The following is a 20,166-nucleotide window of genomic DNA, read 5'->3' on the forward strand; positions in this document are numbered from 1 at the left end:
GAACGACAGTTGACCTAAGCTATTTGAGTTCCGATGAGGAACGACAGTTGACCTAAGCTATTTGAGTTCCGATGAGGAACGACAGTTGACCTAAGCTATTTGAGTTCCGATGAGGAACGACAGTTGACCTAAGCTATTTGAGTTCCGATGAGGAACGACAGTTGACCTAAGCTATTTGAGTTCCGATGAGGAACGACAGTTGACCTAAGCTATTTGAGTTCCGATGAGGAACGACAGTTGACCTAAGCTATTTGAGTTCCGATGAGGAATGACAGTTGACCTAAGCTAGTGAGGCATCTATAAGTTATATTCTTCAAGAATCAATGGGTATTGATATCGTTCATATAAAAGTCACACAAATAAATGTATGTAGCAACCGCATATTGCCCCTCTCTTTGAACTCTGAAACTCACATATTAAATGTGCCGTAACATTTGACTGAAGAGTATGTTTTAGGGTTCTCGCTGACAGAAAGTAAGCTACACAAGCGTACAAGATTGCAACCATAAGAACAGTAAACTCAGCAGTGATTTTTCATCCTTCTCAATAGCACACGATGTGTCATCATACCACCATATCATCTGTTGAGATTTGAGGTCGACCGATTAATCGGAATTTGCCGATTAATTGGGGCCGATTTCAAGTTTTCATAACAATCGTACATCTGTATTTTTGGGCTCCGATTTTGATTTTATTTTTTACTTTATTTTTTTGTATACTTTTATTTAACTAGGCAAGTCAGTTAAGAACACATTCTTATTTTCAATGACAGCCTAGGAACAGTGGGTTAACTGCCTTGTTCAGGGGCAGAACGACAGATTTTCACCTTGTCAGCTCGGGGGATCCAATCTTGCAACCTTAACGTTTTAAAACTCCCTTTCATTTGTCTGACTGACTGTCTAAATGATTGATTCATTGATTCCTTGCTTGAGTGATTGACATATTGATTGCTCTACGAGTTTCTCCACTCACCGCTATCAGTCCGTTGTGTGGCGAAGAGGACGATGAGGGCCACTATGACGATGAAGAGGAGGGAGACGATAGTGAGCAGGCCGATCTCCAGAGAGGTCCAGTGGAGCTTCTTAGCCGACTTTGGGGGGACGGTCTCCACCATGCTTAACACTCCTTCAGCTGCTGGCTGTAATGACTCACCTTGAGGGGAGGGAGGGAAGGGGAAGAGGAAGGAGGGAGGGGGAGGGGAGGGAGGGAAGAGACGGAAGGTTTTAAATCGGAAATAATCTCCTTGAAGAATATAAACCAACTAAATATGATATCTCAGTGAAAGATGTGGCAACAACACAGCTGTAAAACTAAAATAACAACCCTCCCCAACACCATGATAAAGACCAACCCTCAACACCATGATAAAGACCAACCCTCAACACCATGATAAAGAACAACCCTCCTCAACACCATGATAAAGACCAACCCTCCTCAACACCATGATAAAGAACAACCCTCCTCAACACCATGATAAAGACCAACCCTCCTCAACACCATGATAAAGAACAACCCTCCTCAACACCATGATAAAGAACAACCCTCAACACCATGATAAAGAACAACCCTCAACACCATGATAAAGACCAACCCTCAACACCATGATAAAGAACAAACCTCAACACCATGATAAAGAACAACCCTCCTCAACACCATGATAAAGACCAACCCTCAAAACCATGATAAAGAACAACCCTCCCCAACACCATGATAAAGAACAACCCTCCTCAACACCATGATAAAGAACAACCCTCCCCAACACCATGATAAAGACCAACCCTCAACACCATGATAAAGAACAACCTTCAACACCATGATAAAGACCAACCCTCAACACCATGATAAAGACCAACCCTCAACACCATGATAAAGACCAACCCTCAACACCATGATAAAGAACAACCCTCAACACCATGATAACGAACAACCCTCCTCAACACCATGATAAAGAACAACCCTCCTCAACACCATGATAAAGAACAACCCTCCTCAACACCATGATAAAGAACAACCCTCCCCAACACCATGATAAAGAACAACCCTCCTCAACACCATGATAAAGAACAACCTTCAACACCATGATAAAGAACAACCCTCCTCAACACCATGATAAAGAACAACCCTCCTCAACACCATGATGAAGAACAACCCTCCTCAACACCATGATAAAGACCAACTCTCAACACCATGATAAAGACCAACCCTCAACACCATGATAAAGACCAACCCTCAACACCATGATAAAGCCCAACCCTCAACACCATGATAAAGACCAACCCTCAACACCATGATAAAGACCAACCCTCAACACCATGATAAAGACCAACCCTCAACACCATGATAAAGACCGACCCTCAACACCATGATAAAGACCAACCCTCAACACCATGATAAAGACCAACCCTCAACACCATGATAAAGAACAACCCTCAACACCATGATAAAGACCAACCCTCAACACCATGATAAAGACCAACCCTCAACACCATGATAAAGACCAACCCTCAACACCATGATAAAGACCAACCCTCCTCAACACCAAGATAAAGAACAACCCTCCTCAACACCATGATAAAGACCAACCCTCAAAACCATGATAAAGAACAACCCTCAACACCATGATAAAGAACAACCCTCAACACCATGATAAAGACCAACCCTCAACACCATGATAAAGAACAACCCTCCTCAACACCAAGATAAAGAACAACCCTCCTCAACACCATGATAAAGAACAACCCTCCTCAACACCATGATAAAGACCAACCCTCCCCAACACCATAATAAAGAACAACCCCCCTCAACACCATGATAAAGAACAACCCTCAACACCAAGATAAAGAACAACCCTCAACACCATGATAAAGAACAACCCTCCTCAACACCATGATAAAGACCAACCCTCAACACCATGATAAAGAACAACCCTCCTCAACACCATGATAAAGAACAACCCTCCTCAACACCATGATAAAGAACAACCCTCCTCAACACCATGATAAAGACCAACCCTCAACACCATGATAAAGACCAACCCTCAACACCATGATAAAGACCAACCCTCAACACCATGATAAAGACCAACCCTCAACACCATGATAAAGACCAACCCTCAACACCATGATAAAGAACAACCCTCAACACCATGATAAAGACCAACCCTCAACACCATGATAAAGACCAACCCTCAACACCATGATAAAGACCAACCCTCAACACCATGATAAAGAACAACCCTCCTCAACACCATGATAAAGAACAACCCTCCTCAACACCATGATAAAGACCAACCCTCAACACCATGATAAAGACCAACCCTCAACACCATGATAAAGACCAACCCTCAACACCATGATAAAGAACAACCCTCAAAACCATGATAAAGACCAACCCCCAACACCATGATAAAGAACAACCCTCCTCAACACCATGATAAAGAACAACCCTCCTCAACACCATGATAAAGACCAACCCTCAACACCATGATAAAGACCAACCCCCAACACCATGATAAAGAACAACCCTCCTCAACACCATGATAAAGAACAACCCTCCTCAACACCATGATAAAGACCAACCCTCAACACCATGATAAAGACCAACCCCCAACACCATGATAAAGAACAACCCTCCTCAACACCATGATAAAGAACAACCCTCCTCAACACCATGATAAAGACCAACCCTCAACACCATGATAAAGAACAACCCTCCTCAACACCAAGATAAAGAACAACCCTCCTCAACACCATGATAAAGAACAACCCTCCTCAACACCAAGATAAAGAACAACCCTCCCCAACACCATGATAAAGACCAACCCTCCTCAACACCAAGATAAAGAACAACCCTCCTCAACACCATGATAAAGAACAACCCTCCCCAACACCATGATAAAGAACAACCCTCCTCAACACCATGATAAAGAACAACCCTCAACACCAAGATAAAGAACAACCCTCAACACCATGATAAAGAACAACCCTCCTCAACCACATGATAAAGACCAACCCTCAACACCATGATAAAGAACAACCCTCCTCAACACCATGATAAATAACAGCCCTCCTCAACACCATGATAAAGAACAACCCTCCTCAACACCATGATAAAGACCAACCCTCAACACCATGATAAAGACCAACCCTCAACACCCTGATGAAGACCAACCCTCAACACCATGATAAAGAACAACCCTCAACACCATGATAAAGACCAACCCCCAACACCATGATAAAGAACAACCCTCCTCAACACCATGATAAAGACCAACCCTCAACACCATGATAAAGACCAACCCTCAACACCATGATAAAGACCAACCCTCAACACCATGATAAAGAACAACCCTCAACACCATGATAAAGAACAACCCTCAACACCATGATAAAGACCAACCCCCAACACCATGATAAAGAACAACCCTCCTCAACACCATGATAAAGAACAACCCTCCCCAACACCATGATAAAGAACAACCCTCCTCAACACCATGATAAAGAACAACCCTCCTCAACACCATGATAAAGACCAACCCTCCTCAACACCATGATACAGAACAACCCTCCCCAACACCATGATAAAGACCAACCCTCAACACCATGATAAAGAACAACCCTCCTCAACACCATGATAAAGACCAACCCTCAACACCATGATAAAGAACAACCCTCCTCAACACCATGATAAAGAACAACCCTCCTCAACACCATGATAAAGACCAACCCTCAACACCATGATAAAGAACAACCCTCCTCAACACCATGATAAAGACCAACCCTCAACACCATGATAAAGAACAACCCTCCCCAACACCATGATAAAGAACAACCCTCCTCAACACCATAATATAGAACAACCCTCAACACCATGATAAAGACCAACCCTCAAAACCATGATAAAGAACAACCCTCCTCAACACCATGATAAAGAACAACCCACCTCAACACCATGATAAAGACCAACCCTCCTCAACACCATGATAAAGAACAACCCTCAACACCATGATAAAGAACAACCCTCCTCAACACCATGATAAAGAACAACCCTCCTCAACACCATGATAAAGAACAACCCTCCTCAACACCATGATAAAGACCAACCCTCAACACCATGATAAAGAACAACCCTCCCCAACACCATGATAAAGAACAACCCTCCTCAACACCATGATAAAGAACAACCCTCAACACCATGATAAAGAACAACCCTCCTCAACACCAAGATAAAGAACAACCCTCAACACCAAGATAAAGAAACAACCCTCAACACCATGATAAAGAACAACCCTCCCCAACACCATGATAAAGACCAACCCTCCTCAACACCATGATAAAGACCAACCCTCCTCAACACCATGATAAAGAACAACCCTCCCCAACACCATGATAAAGAACAACACCATTATTATCAGCTCTGCCTCTCAGTTATAGTTCAACTCCTCAGAAAAGTGTACGTATTTATCTCTCCCTCAACAGGAAATGAAACCGTGTTCCCCGCACGTAAAGTACCACACACACACACACACACTTTTCAATCTGGTTAGGTGACCTGAGTCTGCATAAGGGAGGGTCCTGCTGTTAGCTGGCTGAGATGAGAGCACCCGAACAGGGGACAAAGTCCCTCTGCCTCCATTTCACACACACACACACACACACACACACACACACGCACACACACACACACACACACACACAGGTGTGTGATGTCTACATCAAGTACGGCTTTAGAATGGTTGAACACGTAGATGGAACAACACTGTCCATTACTGTTCTACATCTGTAACCTCGGCTTGTTAGGCACCTAACGTCAGGAACATTAGAAGGACAGATAATTGGCCATTTCAGTGGAGGAGCAGAAAACACCAGACACTCTGACACCACTTTTGCTGTAACTCATGATAATTGAGATGATGTGTCGTCTCCTCAGGCATCATGTGTTAGATGTGTCGTCTCCTCAGGCATCATGTGTTAGATGTGTCGTCTCCTCAGGCATCATATATTAGATGTGTCGTCTCCTCAGGCATCATGTGTTAGATGTTTCGTCTCCTCAGGCATCATATGTTAGATGTGTCGTCTCCTCAGGCATCATATATTAGATGTGTCGTCTCCTCAGGCATCATATGTTAGATGTGCCGTCTCCTCAGGCATCATATGTTAGATGTGCCGTCTCCTCAGGCATCATATGTTAGATGTTTCGTCTCCTCAGGCATCATATGTTAGATGTGCCGTCTCCTCAGGCATCATGTGTTAGATGTGTCGTCTCCTCAGGCATCATGTGTTAGATGTGTCGTCTCCTCAGGCATCATGTGTTAGATGTGTCGTCTCCTCAGGCTTCATGTGAAAACTAAGGCATGGAGATATTCCATCATCCCAGTCGGCTCCAGTTCAGTGGTTGACAGCCAGGAGTTGCTATATTTCCCCTGGAAAAAAGACATTCAGGCTATAGGTTGATAATACATAGACTGAGAGACATATGGAGGGCTGCAGCAGGACTCTGTGTGTGAGCCATATTCCTGTCAGGCACTAGAGACAGACGGTAGTAGAGAGAGGGTAGTAGAGAGAGGGTAGTAGAGAGAGAGTAGTAGAGAGAGGGGAGTAGAGAGGGGAGGGGAGGGAGGGTAGTAGAGAGAGGGTAGTAGAGAGAGGGTAGTAGAGAGAGGGTAGTAGAGAGAGGGGACTGTAGAGAGGGTAGTAGAGAGAGGGTAGTAGAGAGAGGGTAGTAGAGAGAGGGGAGTAGAGAGAGGGGAGTAGAGAGAGGTAGTAGAGAGAGGGTAGTAGAGAGAGGGGAGTAGAGAGAGGGTAGTAGAGAGAGGGGAGTAGAGAGAGGGTAGTAGAGAGAGGGTAGTAGAGAGAGGGGAGTAGAGAGAGGGGAGTAGAGAGAGGGTAGTAGAGAGAGGGGAGTAGAGAGAGGGGAGTAGAGAGAGGGTAGTAGAGAGAGGGTAGTAGAGAGAGGGGAGTAGAGAGAGGGTAGTAGAGAGACGGGAGTAGAGAGACGGGAGTAGAGAGAGGGTAGTAGAGAGAGGGTAGTAGAGAGGGGAGTAGAGAGGGTAGTAGAGAGAGGGGAGTAGAGAGAGGGTAGTAGAGAGGGGTAGAGAGAGGGGAGTAGAGAGAGGGGAGTAGAGAGGAGGGTAGTAGAGAGAGGGTAGTAGAGAGAGGGTAGTAGAGAGAGGGAGTAGAGAGAGGGTAGTAGAGAGACGGGAGTAGAGAGAGGGTAGTAGAGAGAGGGTAGTAGAGAGAGGGTAGTAGAGAGAGGGGACTGTAGAGAGGGTAGTAGAGAGAGGGTAGTAGAGAGAGGGGAGTAGAGAGAGGGGAGTAGAGAGAGGGGAGTAGAGAGAGGGTAGTAGAGAGAGGGTAGTAGAGAGAGGGTAGTAGAGAGAGGGGAGTAGAGAGAGGGTAGTAGAGAGAGGGTAGTAGAGAGAGGGAGTAGAGAGAGGGGAGTAGAGAGAGGGTAGTAGAGAGAGGGGAGTAGAGAGAGGGTAGTAGAGAGACGGGAGTAGAGAGAGGGTAGTAGAGAGAGGGTAGTAGAGAGAGGGTAGTAGAGAGAGGGGAGTAGAGAGAGGGTAGTAGAGAGAGGGGAGTAGAGAGAGGGGAGTAGAGAGAGGGTAGTAGAGAGAGGGTAGTAGAGAGAGGGGAGTAGAGAGAGGGGAGTAGAGAGAGGGTAGTAGAGAGAGGGTAGTAGAGAGAGGGGAGTAGAGAGAGGGTAGTAGAGAGACGGGAGTAGAGAGAGGGTAGTAGAGAGAGGGTAGTAGAGAGAGGGTAGTAGAGAGAGGGGAGTAGAGAGAGGGTAGTAGAGAGAGGGGAGTAGAGAGAGGGTAGTAGAGAGAGGGTAGTAGAGAGAGGGTAGTAGAGAGAGGGGAGTAGAGAGAGGGGAGTATGTAGCCGCGGTACTACTCTAATACAGGACTAGTAAAGGGTTAGTACTACTCTAATACAGGACTAGTAAAGGGTTAGTACTACTCTAGTACAGGACTAGTAAAGGGTTAGTACTACTCTAATACAGGACTAGTAAAGGGTTAGAGTTAGTACTACTCTAATACAGGACTAGTAAAGGGTTAGTACTACTCTAGTACAGGACTAGTAAAGGGTTAGTACTACTCTAATACAGGACTAGTAAAGGGTTAGAGTTAGTACTACTCTAATACAGGACTAGTAAAGGGTTAGTACTACACTAGTACAGGACTAGTAAAGGGTTAGTACTACTCTAATACAGGACTAGTAAAGGGTTAGTACTACTCTAGTACAGGACTAGTAAAGGGTTAGTACTACTCTAATACAGGACTAGTAAAGGGTTAGTACTACTCTAATACAGGACTAGTAAAGGGTTAGTACTACTCTAATACAGGACTAGTAAAGGGTTAGTACTACTCTAATACAGGACTAGTAAAGGGTTAGAGTTAGTACTACTCTAATACAGGACTAGTAAAGGGTTAGTACTACTCTAATACAGGACTAGTAAAGGGTTAGTACTACTCTAGTACAGGACTAGTAAAGGGTTAGTACTACTCTAATACAGGACTAGTAAAGGGTTAGAATTAGTACTACTCTAATACAGGACTAGTAAAGGGTTAGAGTTAGTACTACTCTAATACAGGACTAGTAAAGGGTTAGTACTACTCTAGTACAGGACTAGTAAAGGGTTAGTACTACTCTAATACAGGACTAGTAAAGGGTTAGAATTAGTACTACTCTAATACAGGACTAGTAAAGGGTTAGAGTTAGTACTACTCTAATACAGGACTAGTAAAGGGTTAGTACTACTCTAATACAGGACTAGTAAAGGGTTAGTACTACTCTAATACAGGACTAGTAAAGGGTTAGTACTACTCTAATACAGGACTAGTAAAGGGTTAGAGTTAGTACTACTCTAATACAGGACTAGTAAAGGGTTAGAATTAGTACTACTCTAATACAGGACTAGTAAAGGGTTAGAATTAGTACTACTCTAATACAGGACTAGTAAAGGGTTAGTACTACTCTAATACAGGACTAGTAAAGGGTTAGAATTAGTACTACTCTAATACAGGACTTGATGCCTTGATAAGCTCCTTTCCTGAGGACGGCTCACCTCTCACAGTTCTGGGCGACTTTAACCTCCCCACGTCTACCTTTGACTCATTCCTCTCTGCCTCCTTCTTTCCACTCTTCTCCTCTTTTGACCTCACCCTCTCACCTTCCCCCCCTACTCACAAGGCAGGAAATACGCTCGACCTCATCTTTACTAGATGCTGTTCTTCCACTAACCTCATTGCAACTCCCCTCCAAGTCTCCGACCACTACCTTGTATCCTTTTCCCTCTCGCTCTCATCCAACACTTCCCACACTGCCCCTACTCGGATGGTATCGCGCCGTCCCAACCTTCGCTCTCTCTCCCCCGCTACTCTCTCCTCTTCCATCCTATCATCTCTTCCCTCTGCTCAAACCTTCTCCAACCTATCTCCTGATTCTGCCTCCTCAACCCTCCTCTCCTCCCTTTCTGCATCCTTTGACTCTCTATGTCCCCTATCCTCCAGGCCGGCTCGGTCCTCCCCTCCCGCTCCGTGGCTCGACGACTCATTGCGAGCTCACAGAACAGGGCTCCGGGCAGCCGAGCGGAAATGGAGGAAAACTCGCCTCCCTGCGGACCTGACATCCTTTCACTCCCTCCTCTCTACATTTTCCTCTTCTCTCTCTGCTGCTAAAGCCACTTTCTACCACTCTAAATTCCAAGCATCTGCCTCTAACCCTAGGATGCTCTTTGCAACCTTCTCCTCCCTCCTGAATCCTCCTCCCCCTCCCCCTCCTCCCTCTCTGCAGATGACTTCGTCAACCATTTTGAAAAGAAGGTCGACGACATCCGATCCTCGTTTGCTAAGTCAAACGACACCGCTGGTTCTGCTCACACTGCCCTACCCTGTGCTCTGACCTCTTTCTCCCTCTCTCTCCAGATGAAATCTCGCGTCTTGTGACGGCCGGCCGCCCAACAACCTGCCCGCTTGACCCTATCCCCTCCTCTCTTCTCCAGACCATTTCCGGAGACCTTCTCCCTTACCTCACCTCGCTCATCAACTCATCTCTGACCGCTGGCTACGTCCCTTCCGTCTTCAAGAGAGCGAGAGTTGCACCCCTTCTGAAAAAACCTACACTCGATCCCTCCGATGTCAACAACTACAGACCAGTATCCCTTCTTTCTTTTCTCTCCAAAACTCTTGAACGTGCCGTCCTTGGCCAGCTCTCCCGCTATCTCTCTCAGAATGACCTTCTTGATCCAAATCAGTCAGGTTTCAAGACTAGTCATTCAACTGAGACTCTCTTCTCTGTATCACGGAGGCGCTCCGCACTGCTAAAGCTAACTCTCTCTCCTCTGCTCTCATCCTTCTAGACCTATCGGCTGCCTTCGATACTGTGAACCATCAGATCCTCCTCTCCACCCTCTCCGAGTTGGGCATCTCCGGCGCGGCCCACGCTTGGATTGCGTCCTACATGACAGGTCGCTCCTACCAGGTGGCGTGGCGAGAATCCGTCTCCACACCACGTGCTCTCACCACTGGTGTCCCCCAGGGCTCTGTTCTAGGCCCTCTCCTATTCTCGCTATACACCAAGTCACTTGGCTCTGTCATAACCTCACATGGTCTCCCCTATCATTGCTATGCAGACAACACACAATTAATCTTCTCCTTTCCCCCTTCTGATGACCAGGTGGCGAATCGCATCTCTGCATGTCTGGCAGACATATCAGTGTGGATGACGGATCACCACCTCAAGCTGAACCTCGGAAAGACGGAGCTGCTCTTCCTCCCGGGAAGGACTGCCCGTTCCATGATCTCGCCATCACGGTTGACAACTCCATTGTGTCCTCCTCCCAGAGCGCTAAGAACCTTGGCGTGATCCTGGACAACACCCTGTCGTTCTCAACTAACATCAAGGCGGTGGCCCGTTCCTGTAGGTTCATGCTCTACAACATCCGCAGAGTACGACCCTGCCTCACACAGGAAGCGGCGCAGGTCCTAATCCAGGCACTTGTCATCTCCCGTCTGGATTACTGCAACTCGCTGTTGGCTGGGCTCCCTGCCTGTGCCATTAAACCCCTACAACTCATCCAGAACGCCGCAGCCCGTCTGGTGTTCAACCTTCCCAAGTTCTCTCACGTCACCCCGCTCCTCCGCTCTCTCCACTGGCTTCCAGTTGAAGCTCGCATCCGCTACAAGACCATGGTGCTTGCCTACGGAGCTGTGAGGGGAACGGCACCTCAGTACCTCCAGGCTCTGATCAGGCCCTACACCCAAACAAGGGCACTGCGTTCATCCACCTCTGGCCTGTCAGCCCAGTCAAAACTGTTCGCTGCTCTGGCCCCCCAATGGTGGAACAAACTCCCTCACGACGCCAGGACAGCGGAGTCAATCACCACCTTCCGGAGACACCTGAAACCCCACCTCTTTAAGGAATACCTAGGATAGGATGAAGTAATCCCTCTCACCCCCCTTAAAAGATTTAGATGCACTACTGTTCCACTGGATGTCATAAGGTGAATGCACCAATTTGTAAGTCGCTCTGGATAAGAGCGTCTGCTAAATGACTTAAATGTAATGTAAATGTAAAGGGTTAGAATTAGTACTACTCTAATACAGGACTCGTAAAGGGTTAGTACTACTCTAATACAGGACTAGTAAAGGGTTAGAGTTAGTACTACTCTAATACAGGACTAGTAAAGGGTTAGTACTACTCTAATACAGGACTAGTAAAGGGTTAGTACTACTCTAATACAGGACTAGTAAAGGGTTAGAGTTAGTACTACTCTAATACAGGACTAGTAAAGGGTTAGAGTTAGTACTACTCTAATACAGGACTAGTAAAGGGTTAGTACTACTCTAATACAGGACTAGTAAAGGGTTAGAGTTAGTACTACTCTAATACAGGACTAGTAAAGGGTTAGAGTTAGTACTACTCTAATACAGGACTAGTAAAGGGTTAGAGTTAGTACTACTCTAGTACAGGACTAGTAAAGGGTTAGTACTACTATAATACAGGACTAGTAAAGGGTTAGAGTTAGTACTACTCTAATACAGGACTAGTAAAGGGTTAGAGTTAGTACTACTCTAATACAGGACTAGTAAAGGGTTAGAGTTAGTACTACTCTAATACAGGACTAGTAAAGGGTTAGAGTTAGTACTACTCTAATAGAGGACTAGTAAAGGGTTAGAGTTAGTACTACTCTAATACAGGACTAGTAAAGGGTTAGAGTTAGTACTACTCTAATACAGGACTAGTAAAGGGTTAGTACTACTCTAATACAGGACTAGTAAAGGGTTAGTACTACTCTAATACAGGACTAGTAAAGGGTTAGAGTTAGTACTACTCTAATACAGGACTAGTAAAGGGTTAGAGTTAGTACTACTCTAATACAGGACTAGTAAAGGGTTAGTACTACTCTAATACAGGACTAGTAAAGGGTTAGAGTTAGTACTACTCTAATACAGGACTAGTAAAGGGTTAGAGTTAGTACTACTCTAATACAGGACTAGTAAAGGGTTAGAGTTAGTACTACTCTAGTACAGGACTAGTAAAGGGTTAGTACTACTCTAATACAGGACTAGTAAAGGGTTAGAGTTAGTACTACTCTAATACAGGACTAGTAAAGGGTTAGAGTTAGTACTACTCTAATACAGGACTAGTAAAGGGTTAGAGTTAGTACTACTCTAATACAGGACTAGTAAAGGGTTAGAGTTAGTACTACTCTAATACAGGACTAGTAAAGGGTTAGAGTTAGTACTACTCTAATACAGGACTAGTAAAGGCCCAGTGCACTACTTTTGTTTAAAAAAAATACTAAATGTATTTCAGTGTTTACCAGCATTTGTAACTTCTAAGTATCTGTAAAAAACAGTTAATCTGATAATACTTGTGGAATATAAAAATACTTGCTTAATATATGTTTTGCAGAGTCTTGAAAAGCTTTGCAAATGTAACTTATTTAAATGTGAAAACTGAAATGGTTTATTCATTCCTTTTCCATCTTAGTAGACGCTCTTATCCAGAGCAACTTACAGTAGTGAATCCATACATTTCTATACTTTTTCGTACTGGGTCACCATCGGAATCAAACCCACAACCCTAAGTATTTCAAGCGCCATGATCTAACTGAGACACATCATCACAAACCACTTGATGTCTCCATGTACTCAATTACTGTATTTTACATTGTTATATCGTCATGGTGATAGAAAGTCTACAGGTACAAACCTAGATGGCCAGCCTATGTACAATACAGTAAGTGGTTTGTAAAGTAAGTGGTTTGGTTTAAGGGGTTTGTAAGAATGGTAAACTAATGCTGCACAGAAATAGGTTGTATTCCATGTTATTTGATCAAGAAAAAATATTTAATTGAATGTAAATGTTTGAGGACACGGTTTTGTTCTTTCTGGAATCCATTAGAGATGACATCACAGAGAAGGGGACAGGGTTTTGTTCTTTCTGGATTCCATTAGAGATGACATCACAGAGAAAGAGACAGGGTTTTGTTTTTTCTGGATTCCATTAGAGATGACATCACAGAGAAAGAGACAGGGTTTTGTTCTTTCTGGATTCCATTAGAGATGACATCACAGAGAAAGAGACAGGGTTTTGTTCTTTCTGGATTCCATTAGAGATGACATCACAGAGAAAGAGACAGGGTTTTGTTCTTTCTGGATTCCATTAGAGATGACATCACAGAGAAAGGGACAGGGTTTTGTTCTTTCTGGATTCCATTAGAGATGACATCACAAAGAAAGAGACAGGGTTTTGTTCTTTCTGGATTCCATTAGAGATGACATCACAGAGAAAGGGACAGGGTTTTGTTCTTTCTGGATTCCATTAGAGATGACATCACAGAGAAAGAGACAGGGTTTTGTTCTTTCTGGATTCCATTAGAGATGACATCACAGAGAAAGGGACAGGGTTTTGTTCTTTCTGGATTCCATTAGAGATGACATCACAGAGAAGGGGACAGGGTTTTGTTCTTGCTGGATTCCATTAGAGATGACATCACAGAGAAAGGGACAGGGTTTTGTTCTTTCTGGATTCCATTAGAGATGACATCACAGAGAAAGAGACAGGGTTTTGTTCTTTCTGGATTCCATTAGAGATGACATCACAGAGAAAGGGACAGTGTTTTGTTCTTTCTGGATTCCATTAGAGATGACATCACAGAGAAAGGGACAGGGTTTTGTTCTTTCTGGATTCCATTAGAGATGACATCACAGAGAAGGGGACAGGGTTTTGTTCTTTCTGGATTCCATTAGAGATGACATCACAGAGAAAGGGACAGGGTTTTGTTCTTTCTGGATTCCATTAGAGATGACATCACCGAGAAAGAGACAGGGTTTTGTTCTTTCTGGATTCCATTAGAGATGACATCACAGAGAAAGGGACAGTGTTTTGTTCTTTCTGGATTCCATTAGAGATGACATCACAGAGAAAGGGACAGGGTTTTGTTCTTTCTGGATTCCATTAGAGATGACATCACAGAGAAAGGGACAGGGTTCTGTTCTTTCTTGATTCCATTAGAGATGACATCACAGAGAAAGGGACAGGGTTCTGCTCTTTCTGGATTCCATTAGAGATGACATCACAGAGAAAGAGACAGGGTTTTGTTCTTTCTGGATTCCATTAGAGATGACATCACAGAGACAGGGACAGGGTTTTGTTCTTTCTGGATTCCATTAGAGATGACATCACAGAGAAAGAGACAGGGTTTTGTTCTTTCTGGATTCCATTAGAGATGACATCACAGAGAAGGGGACAGGGTTTTGTTCTTTCTGGATTCCATTAGAGATGACATCACAGAGAAAGGGACAGGGTTTTGTTCTTTCTGGATTCCATTAGAGATGACATCTTGACACTGTGACATCTTACTGTAGAAGTGAGACATTGTGACCTCTTACTGTAAGGGTGAGACACTGTGACATCTCATTGTAGGGGTGAGACACTGTGACCTCTACTGTGACCTCTACTGTGACCTCTACTGTAGGGGAGAGACACTGTGGCATCTTACTGTAGAAGTGAGACATTGTGACCTCTTACTGTAGAAGTAAAACACTGTGACATCTTACTGTAGGGGAGAGACACTGTGACATCTTACTGTAGGGGAGAGACACTGTGACATCTTACTGTAGGGGAGAGACACTGTGACCTCTTACTGTAGGGGAGAGACACTGTGACATCTTACTGTAGGGGAGAGACACTGTGACCTCTTACTGTAGAAGTAAAACACTGTGACATCTTACTGTAGGGGAGAGACACTGTGACATCTTACTGTAGGGGAGAGACACTGTGACATCTTACTGTAGGGGAGAGACACTGTGACATCTTACTGTAGGGGAGAGACACTGTGACATCTTACTGTAGGGGAGAGACACTGTGACCTCTTACTGTAGAAGTAAAACACTGTGACATCTTACTGTAGGGGAGAGACACTGTGACATCTTACTGTAGGGGAGAGACACTGTGACATCTTACTGTAGGGGAGAGACACTGTGACCTCTTACTGTAGAAGTAAAACACTGTGACATCTTACTGTAGGGGAGAGACACTGTGACCTCTTACTGTAGGGGAGAGACACTGTGACATCTTACTGTAGGGGTGAGACACTGTGACATCTTACTGTAGGGGAGAGACACTGTGACATCTTACTGTAGGGGAGAGACACTGTGACCTCTTACTGTAGGGGAGAGACACTGTGACATCTTACTGTAGGGGAGAGACACTGTGACCTCTTACTGTAGAAGTAAAACACTGTGACATCTTACTGTAGGGGAGAGACACTGTGACCTCTTACTGTAGGGGAGAGACACTGTGACATCTTACTGTAGGGGAGAGACACTGTGACCTCTTACTGTAGGGGAGAGACACTGTGACCTCTTACTGTAGGGGAGAGACACTGTGACATCTTACTGTAGAAGTAAAACACTGTGACATCTTACTGTAGGGGAGAGACACTGTGACCTCTTACTGTAGGGGAGAGACACTGTGACCTCTTACTGTAGGGGAGAGACACTGTGACATCTTACTGTAGGGGTGAGACACTGTGACCTCTTACTGTAGGGGAGAGACACTGTGACCTCTTACTGTAGGGGAGAGACACTGTGACCTCTTACTGTAGGGGAGAGACACTGTGACATCTTACTGTAGGAGTGAGACACTGTGACCTCTTACTGTAGGGGAGAGACACTGTGACATCTTACTGTAGGGGAGAGACACTGTGACCTCTTACTGTAGGGGAGAGACACTGTGACCTCTTACTGTAGGGGAGAGACACTGTGACCTCTTACTGTAGGGGAGAGACACTGTGACATCTTACTGTAGGGGAGAGACAATGTGACCTCTACTGTAGGGGAGAGACACTGTGACATCTTACTGTAGGGGAGAGACACTGTGACCTCTACTGTAGGGGAGAGACACTGTGACCTCTTACTGTAGGGGAGAGACACTGTGACCTCTACTGTAGGGGAGAGACACTGTGACATCTTACTGTAGGGGAGAGACACTGTGACATCTTACTGTAGGGGAGAGACACTGTGACATCTACTGTAGGGGTGAGACACTGTGACATCTTACTGTAGGGGAGAGACACTGTGACATCTTACTGTAGGGGAGAGACACTGTGACCTCTACTGTAGGGGTGAGACACTGTGACATCTTACTGTAGGGGAGAGACACTGTGACCTCTACTGTAGGGGTGAGACACTGTGACATCTTACTGTAGAAGTGAGACACTGTGACCTCTTACTGTAGGGGAGAGACACTGTGACCTCTTACTGTAGGGGAGAGACACTGTGACCTCTTACTGTAGGGGAGAGAAACTGTGACCTCTTACTGTAGGGGAGAGACACTGTGACCTCTACTGTAGGGGTGAGACACTGTGACCTCTTACTGTAGGGGAGAGACACTGTGCCATCTTACTGTAGGGGTGAGACACTGTGTCCTCTTACTGTAGGGGAGAGACACTGTGACCTCTTACTGTAGGGGTGAGACACTGTGACCTCTACTGTAGGGGTGAGACAGTGTGACCTCTTACTGTAGGGGAGAGACACTGTGACCTCTACTGTAGGGGTGAGACAGTGTGACCTCTTACTGTAGGGGTGAGACACTGTGACGTCTTACTGTAGGGGTGAGACACTGTGTCCTCTTACTGTAGGGGAGAGACACTGTGACCTCTTACTGTAGGGGTGAGACACTGTGACCTCTACTGTAGGGGTGAGACAGTGTGACCTCTTACTATAGGGGAGAGACACTGTGACCTCTACTGTAGGGGTGAGACAGTGTGACCTCTTACTGTAGGGGAGAGACAGTGTGACCTCTTACTGTAGGGGTGAGACACTGTGATCTCTACTGTAGAAGTGAGACACTGTGTCCTCTTACTGTAGGGGTGAGACACTGTGTCCTCTTACTGTAGGGGAGAGACACTGTGACCTCTTACTGTAGGGGTGAGACAGTGTGACCTCTTACTGTAGGGGAGAGACAGTGTGACCTCTTACTGTAGGGGTGAGACAGTGTGACCTCTTACTGTAGGGGTGAGACACTGTGACCTCTACTGTAGAAGTGAGACACTGTTTCCTCTTACTGTAGGGGAGAGACAGTGTGACCTCTTACTGTAGGGGTGAGACAGTGTGACCTCTTACTGTAGGGGTGAGACACTGTGACCTCTACTGTAGAAGTGAGACACTGTGTCCTCTTACTGTAGGGGAGAGACAGTGTGACCTCTTACTGTAGGGGTGAGACAGTGTGACCTCTTACTGTAGGGGTGAGACACTGTGACCTCTACTGTAGAAGTGAGACACTGTGTCCTCTTACTGTAGGGCATGAGTTGTAGGTGGCACTTACAGTAGGCATATGTCTCTCACACATAAGAACACACACACACACACACACACACACACACACACACACACATACACACACACACACACACACACACACACACACACACACACACACACACACACACACACACACAGTATTTGTTAATGATCCTTTTCTGTTACTCTGATTAATCTGAAACAACACAATCCCCCTGAGACTTCACAAACCACTTCAAAATTAAACTCATGTTTCGCTTTAACCCCCCCCCACACACACCTTAAAACTTAAGCCTATTTCCTTAAATTATGGTTCCACTGAGACATTATTGTTACATTTACAAATGTACGTCAAATGTTACGTCAAATTGTCTAGATGATAAAACGTTTCTATGACTGAAACGCAACGGGATAAACACTTGAATATCACGTAGCCTATCAGTAGGCTCTATTTCTCAGAACCATTACAATGGAGAGCAGCACATATATTCATGACTGTCCCCAACACAACACCACTTCAAACGGTATTTTAGTTACAGAAACGTCAGAGCTGACTGGTGTCAAATATGTACACATACTTTGACAAAGATCCCTCCCCAAACACATTCTAGTCTTTGCGAAAGTATGTGCAAAGGGGAAGCCAGTAATACAAAACATGTTATTACGTGCGCAAAAACAATGTCTAAAATTATGACATCTATAAGCGCATGATCATATCTGGCAGAGAGACACTGAATGACCAAGAAGGAAATGGAGCTGAGTGCACATAGGACAATACATTAATTTCCCAACTGTTGCACATCAAATAAGAGCAAAGAAAACTCCGTGCGGTGACATGGTGATCAACCGGTGAATGCCACTTGTCACAGACAGACACACACACACACACACACACACACACACACACACACACACACACAGACAGACAGAGAGAGAGAGACCAAGCATCACAGAGCAATATTTAGAACAGTTTTGGCACGGGTAACTGACTTACCAGGTGTCTCTGGAAATTTTCGATCGATGATGTATATGGGCATTACATCCACCAATCAAACGTCCGTCAAAGGTCAATCAGATGCGTGGAGCGAATACGACCTGGAAATCGATACTGGTGAGAATGTGGAATACCTGTTTAGTTGAGTTTATTAGGATCCCCATTAGCTACAGCATATGCAGCAACTACTCTTCCTTTCTTGCTGTCTTTTCGTGGGTTTCAAGCACAACCCGCCTCTCTCTTCCGTTGTTGGCACAGAACGAGCACACAAGCTTATCTCGCCTACCTGTTAACGCCACGAGCCTACAACATCCCCCAGCCAGAGTCCAAGACAGTTGTATTTATATCTATATTGAACGGACGCTTGAGCGAGAAATGTAGGATAGATCAACGGAAAACTCTAATGACCGGCATGTGAACGTGTGACCTGGCAGTGAAGTCCCCCTGTTATCGGTTACCGATACGTTGACTCTCTAAAAGGCGGCGTTTAGAAGTGAGCCTGTTAACGAAGCTCGAGCTGCGAGCAGATGAGTAGCGCGCCACCAAGTCGCTCCTGAATAGCTGGGGAGAGCGGGTTTCGCCTGGAGCGAATGGGCTGCCTACACCGCGGTTCGGTCAGACATGCCTGATGATGAATGTATTGCATGTTCAAACTCCCTTATCTCAAATGTAAGTTGCAACAAACCCTGGGTCAGGGCCAGGCTCAAATTGTATATTGCGCAATGATCTTCATCCTCAGTCTTTGAGGCCTATACTGCCTGGTCTTTAGAACAGAGCAATCACAGACTTCACACAATAGCTTACACATGCAGACATGAATTTAATCGAGGAATGACAAAGTTGTCACGCTGGACACATAGCCCACTTTTAAAACCAAATGTCTGCACAATATACACAAGTCTGAGCTACTATTTCTTAGTTGATAGCAGTTGATATTTTATCTTAGTGATCTTAGTGATACTGTGCCTCTTAAACAAAACGATAGTTTTGGCAAGTCGGACATTAGTCATTTTTCCATCAACATCTTACAGACAGATGATTTAGCTTGTAATTCACTATATCACAACTCCAGTGATTCAGAAGTTGGAAGTTTACATACATACACACTTTAGACAAATACATTTAAACTCAGTTTTTCACAATTCCTCACATTTAATCCTAGTAAGAATTCCCTATTTTATGGCAGTTAGTATCACCAATTTATTTTAAGAATATGAAATGTCAGAATAATAGTAGAGAATGATTTATTTCAGCTTTTATTTCTTCCATCACATTCCCAGTGTGTCATCAGTTAGTATTTGCTAGCATTGCTTTTAAGTTGTTTAACGTTTCAGGTAGCCTTCCACAAGCTTCCCACAAT

General features: G+C 44.9%; 1 protein-coding gene across 4 annotated transcripts in view; it reads right to left on the reverse strand.

Annotated features, from left to right (window-relative positions):
• Window positions 1-19,454, reverse strand: part of LOC115122076 (neprilysin-like) — a 126,865-nt gene extending 107,411 nt beyond the window's left edge. For all 4 annotated transcript variants that reach the window (XM_065000578.1, XM_065000577.1, XM_065000576.1 and 1 more), the window contains exons 1-2: window positions 18,807-19,454; window positions 973-1,152 (exon numbers count right to left, since the gene is read on the reverse strand). In XM_065000578.1, the coding sequence (XP_064856650.1) occupies window positions 973-1,152; window positions 18,807-18,849 (223 nt within the window). In that variant the 5' untranslated portion in view covers window positions 18,850-19,454. The remainder of the gene's footprint in view (window positions 1-972; window positions 1,153-18,806) is intronic.
• Window positions 19,455-20,166: the final 712 nt, after the last annotated feature.

Source organism: Oncorhynchus nerka, linkage group LG14 (genome assembly GCF_034236695.1).
Source record: "Oncorhynchus nerka isolate Pitt River linkage group LG14, Oner_Uvic_2.0, whole genome shotgun sequence".
Lineage (NCBI taxonomy): Eukaryota > Metazoa > Chordata > Actinopteri > Salmoniformes > Salmonidae > Oncorhynchus > Oncorhynchus nerka.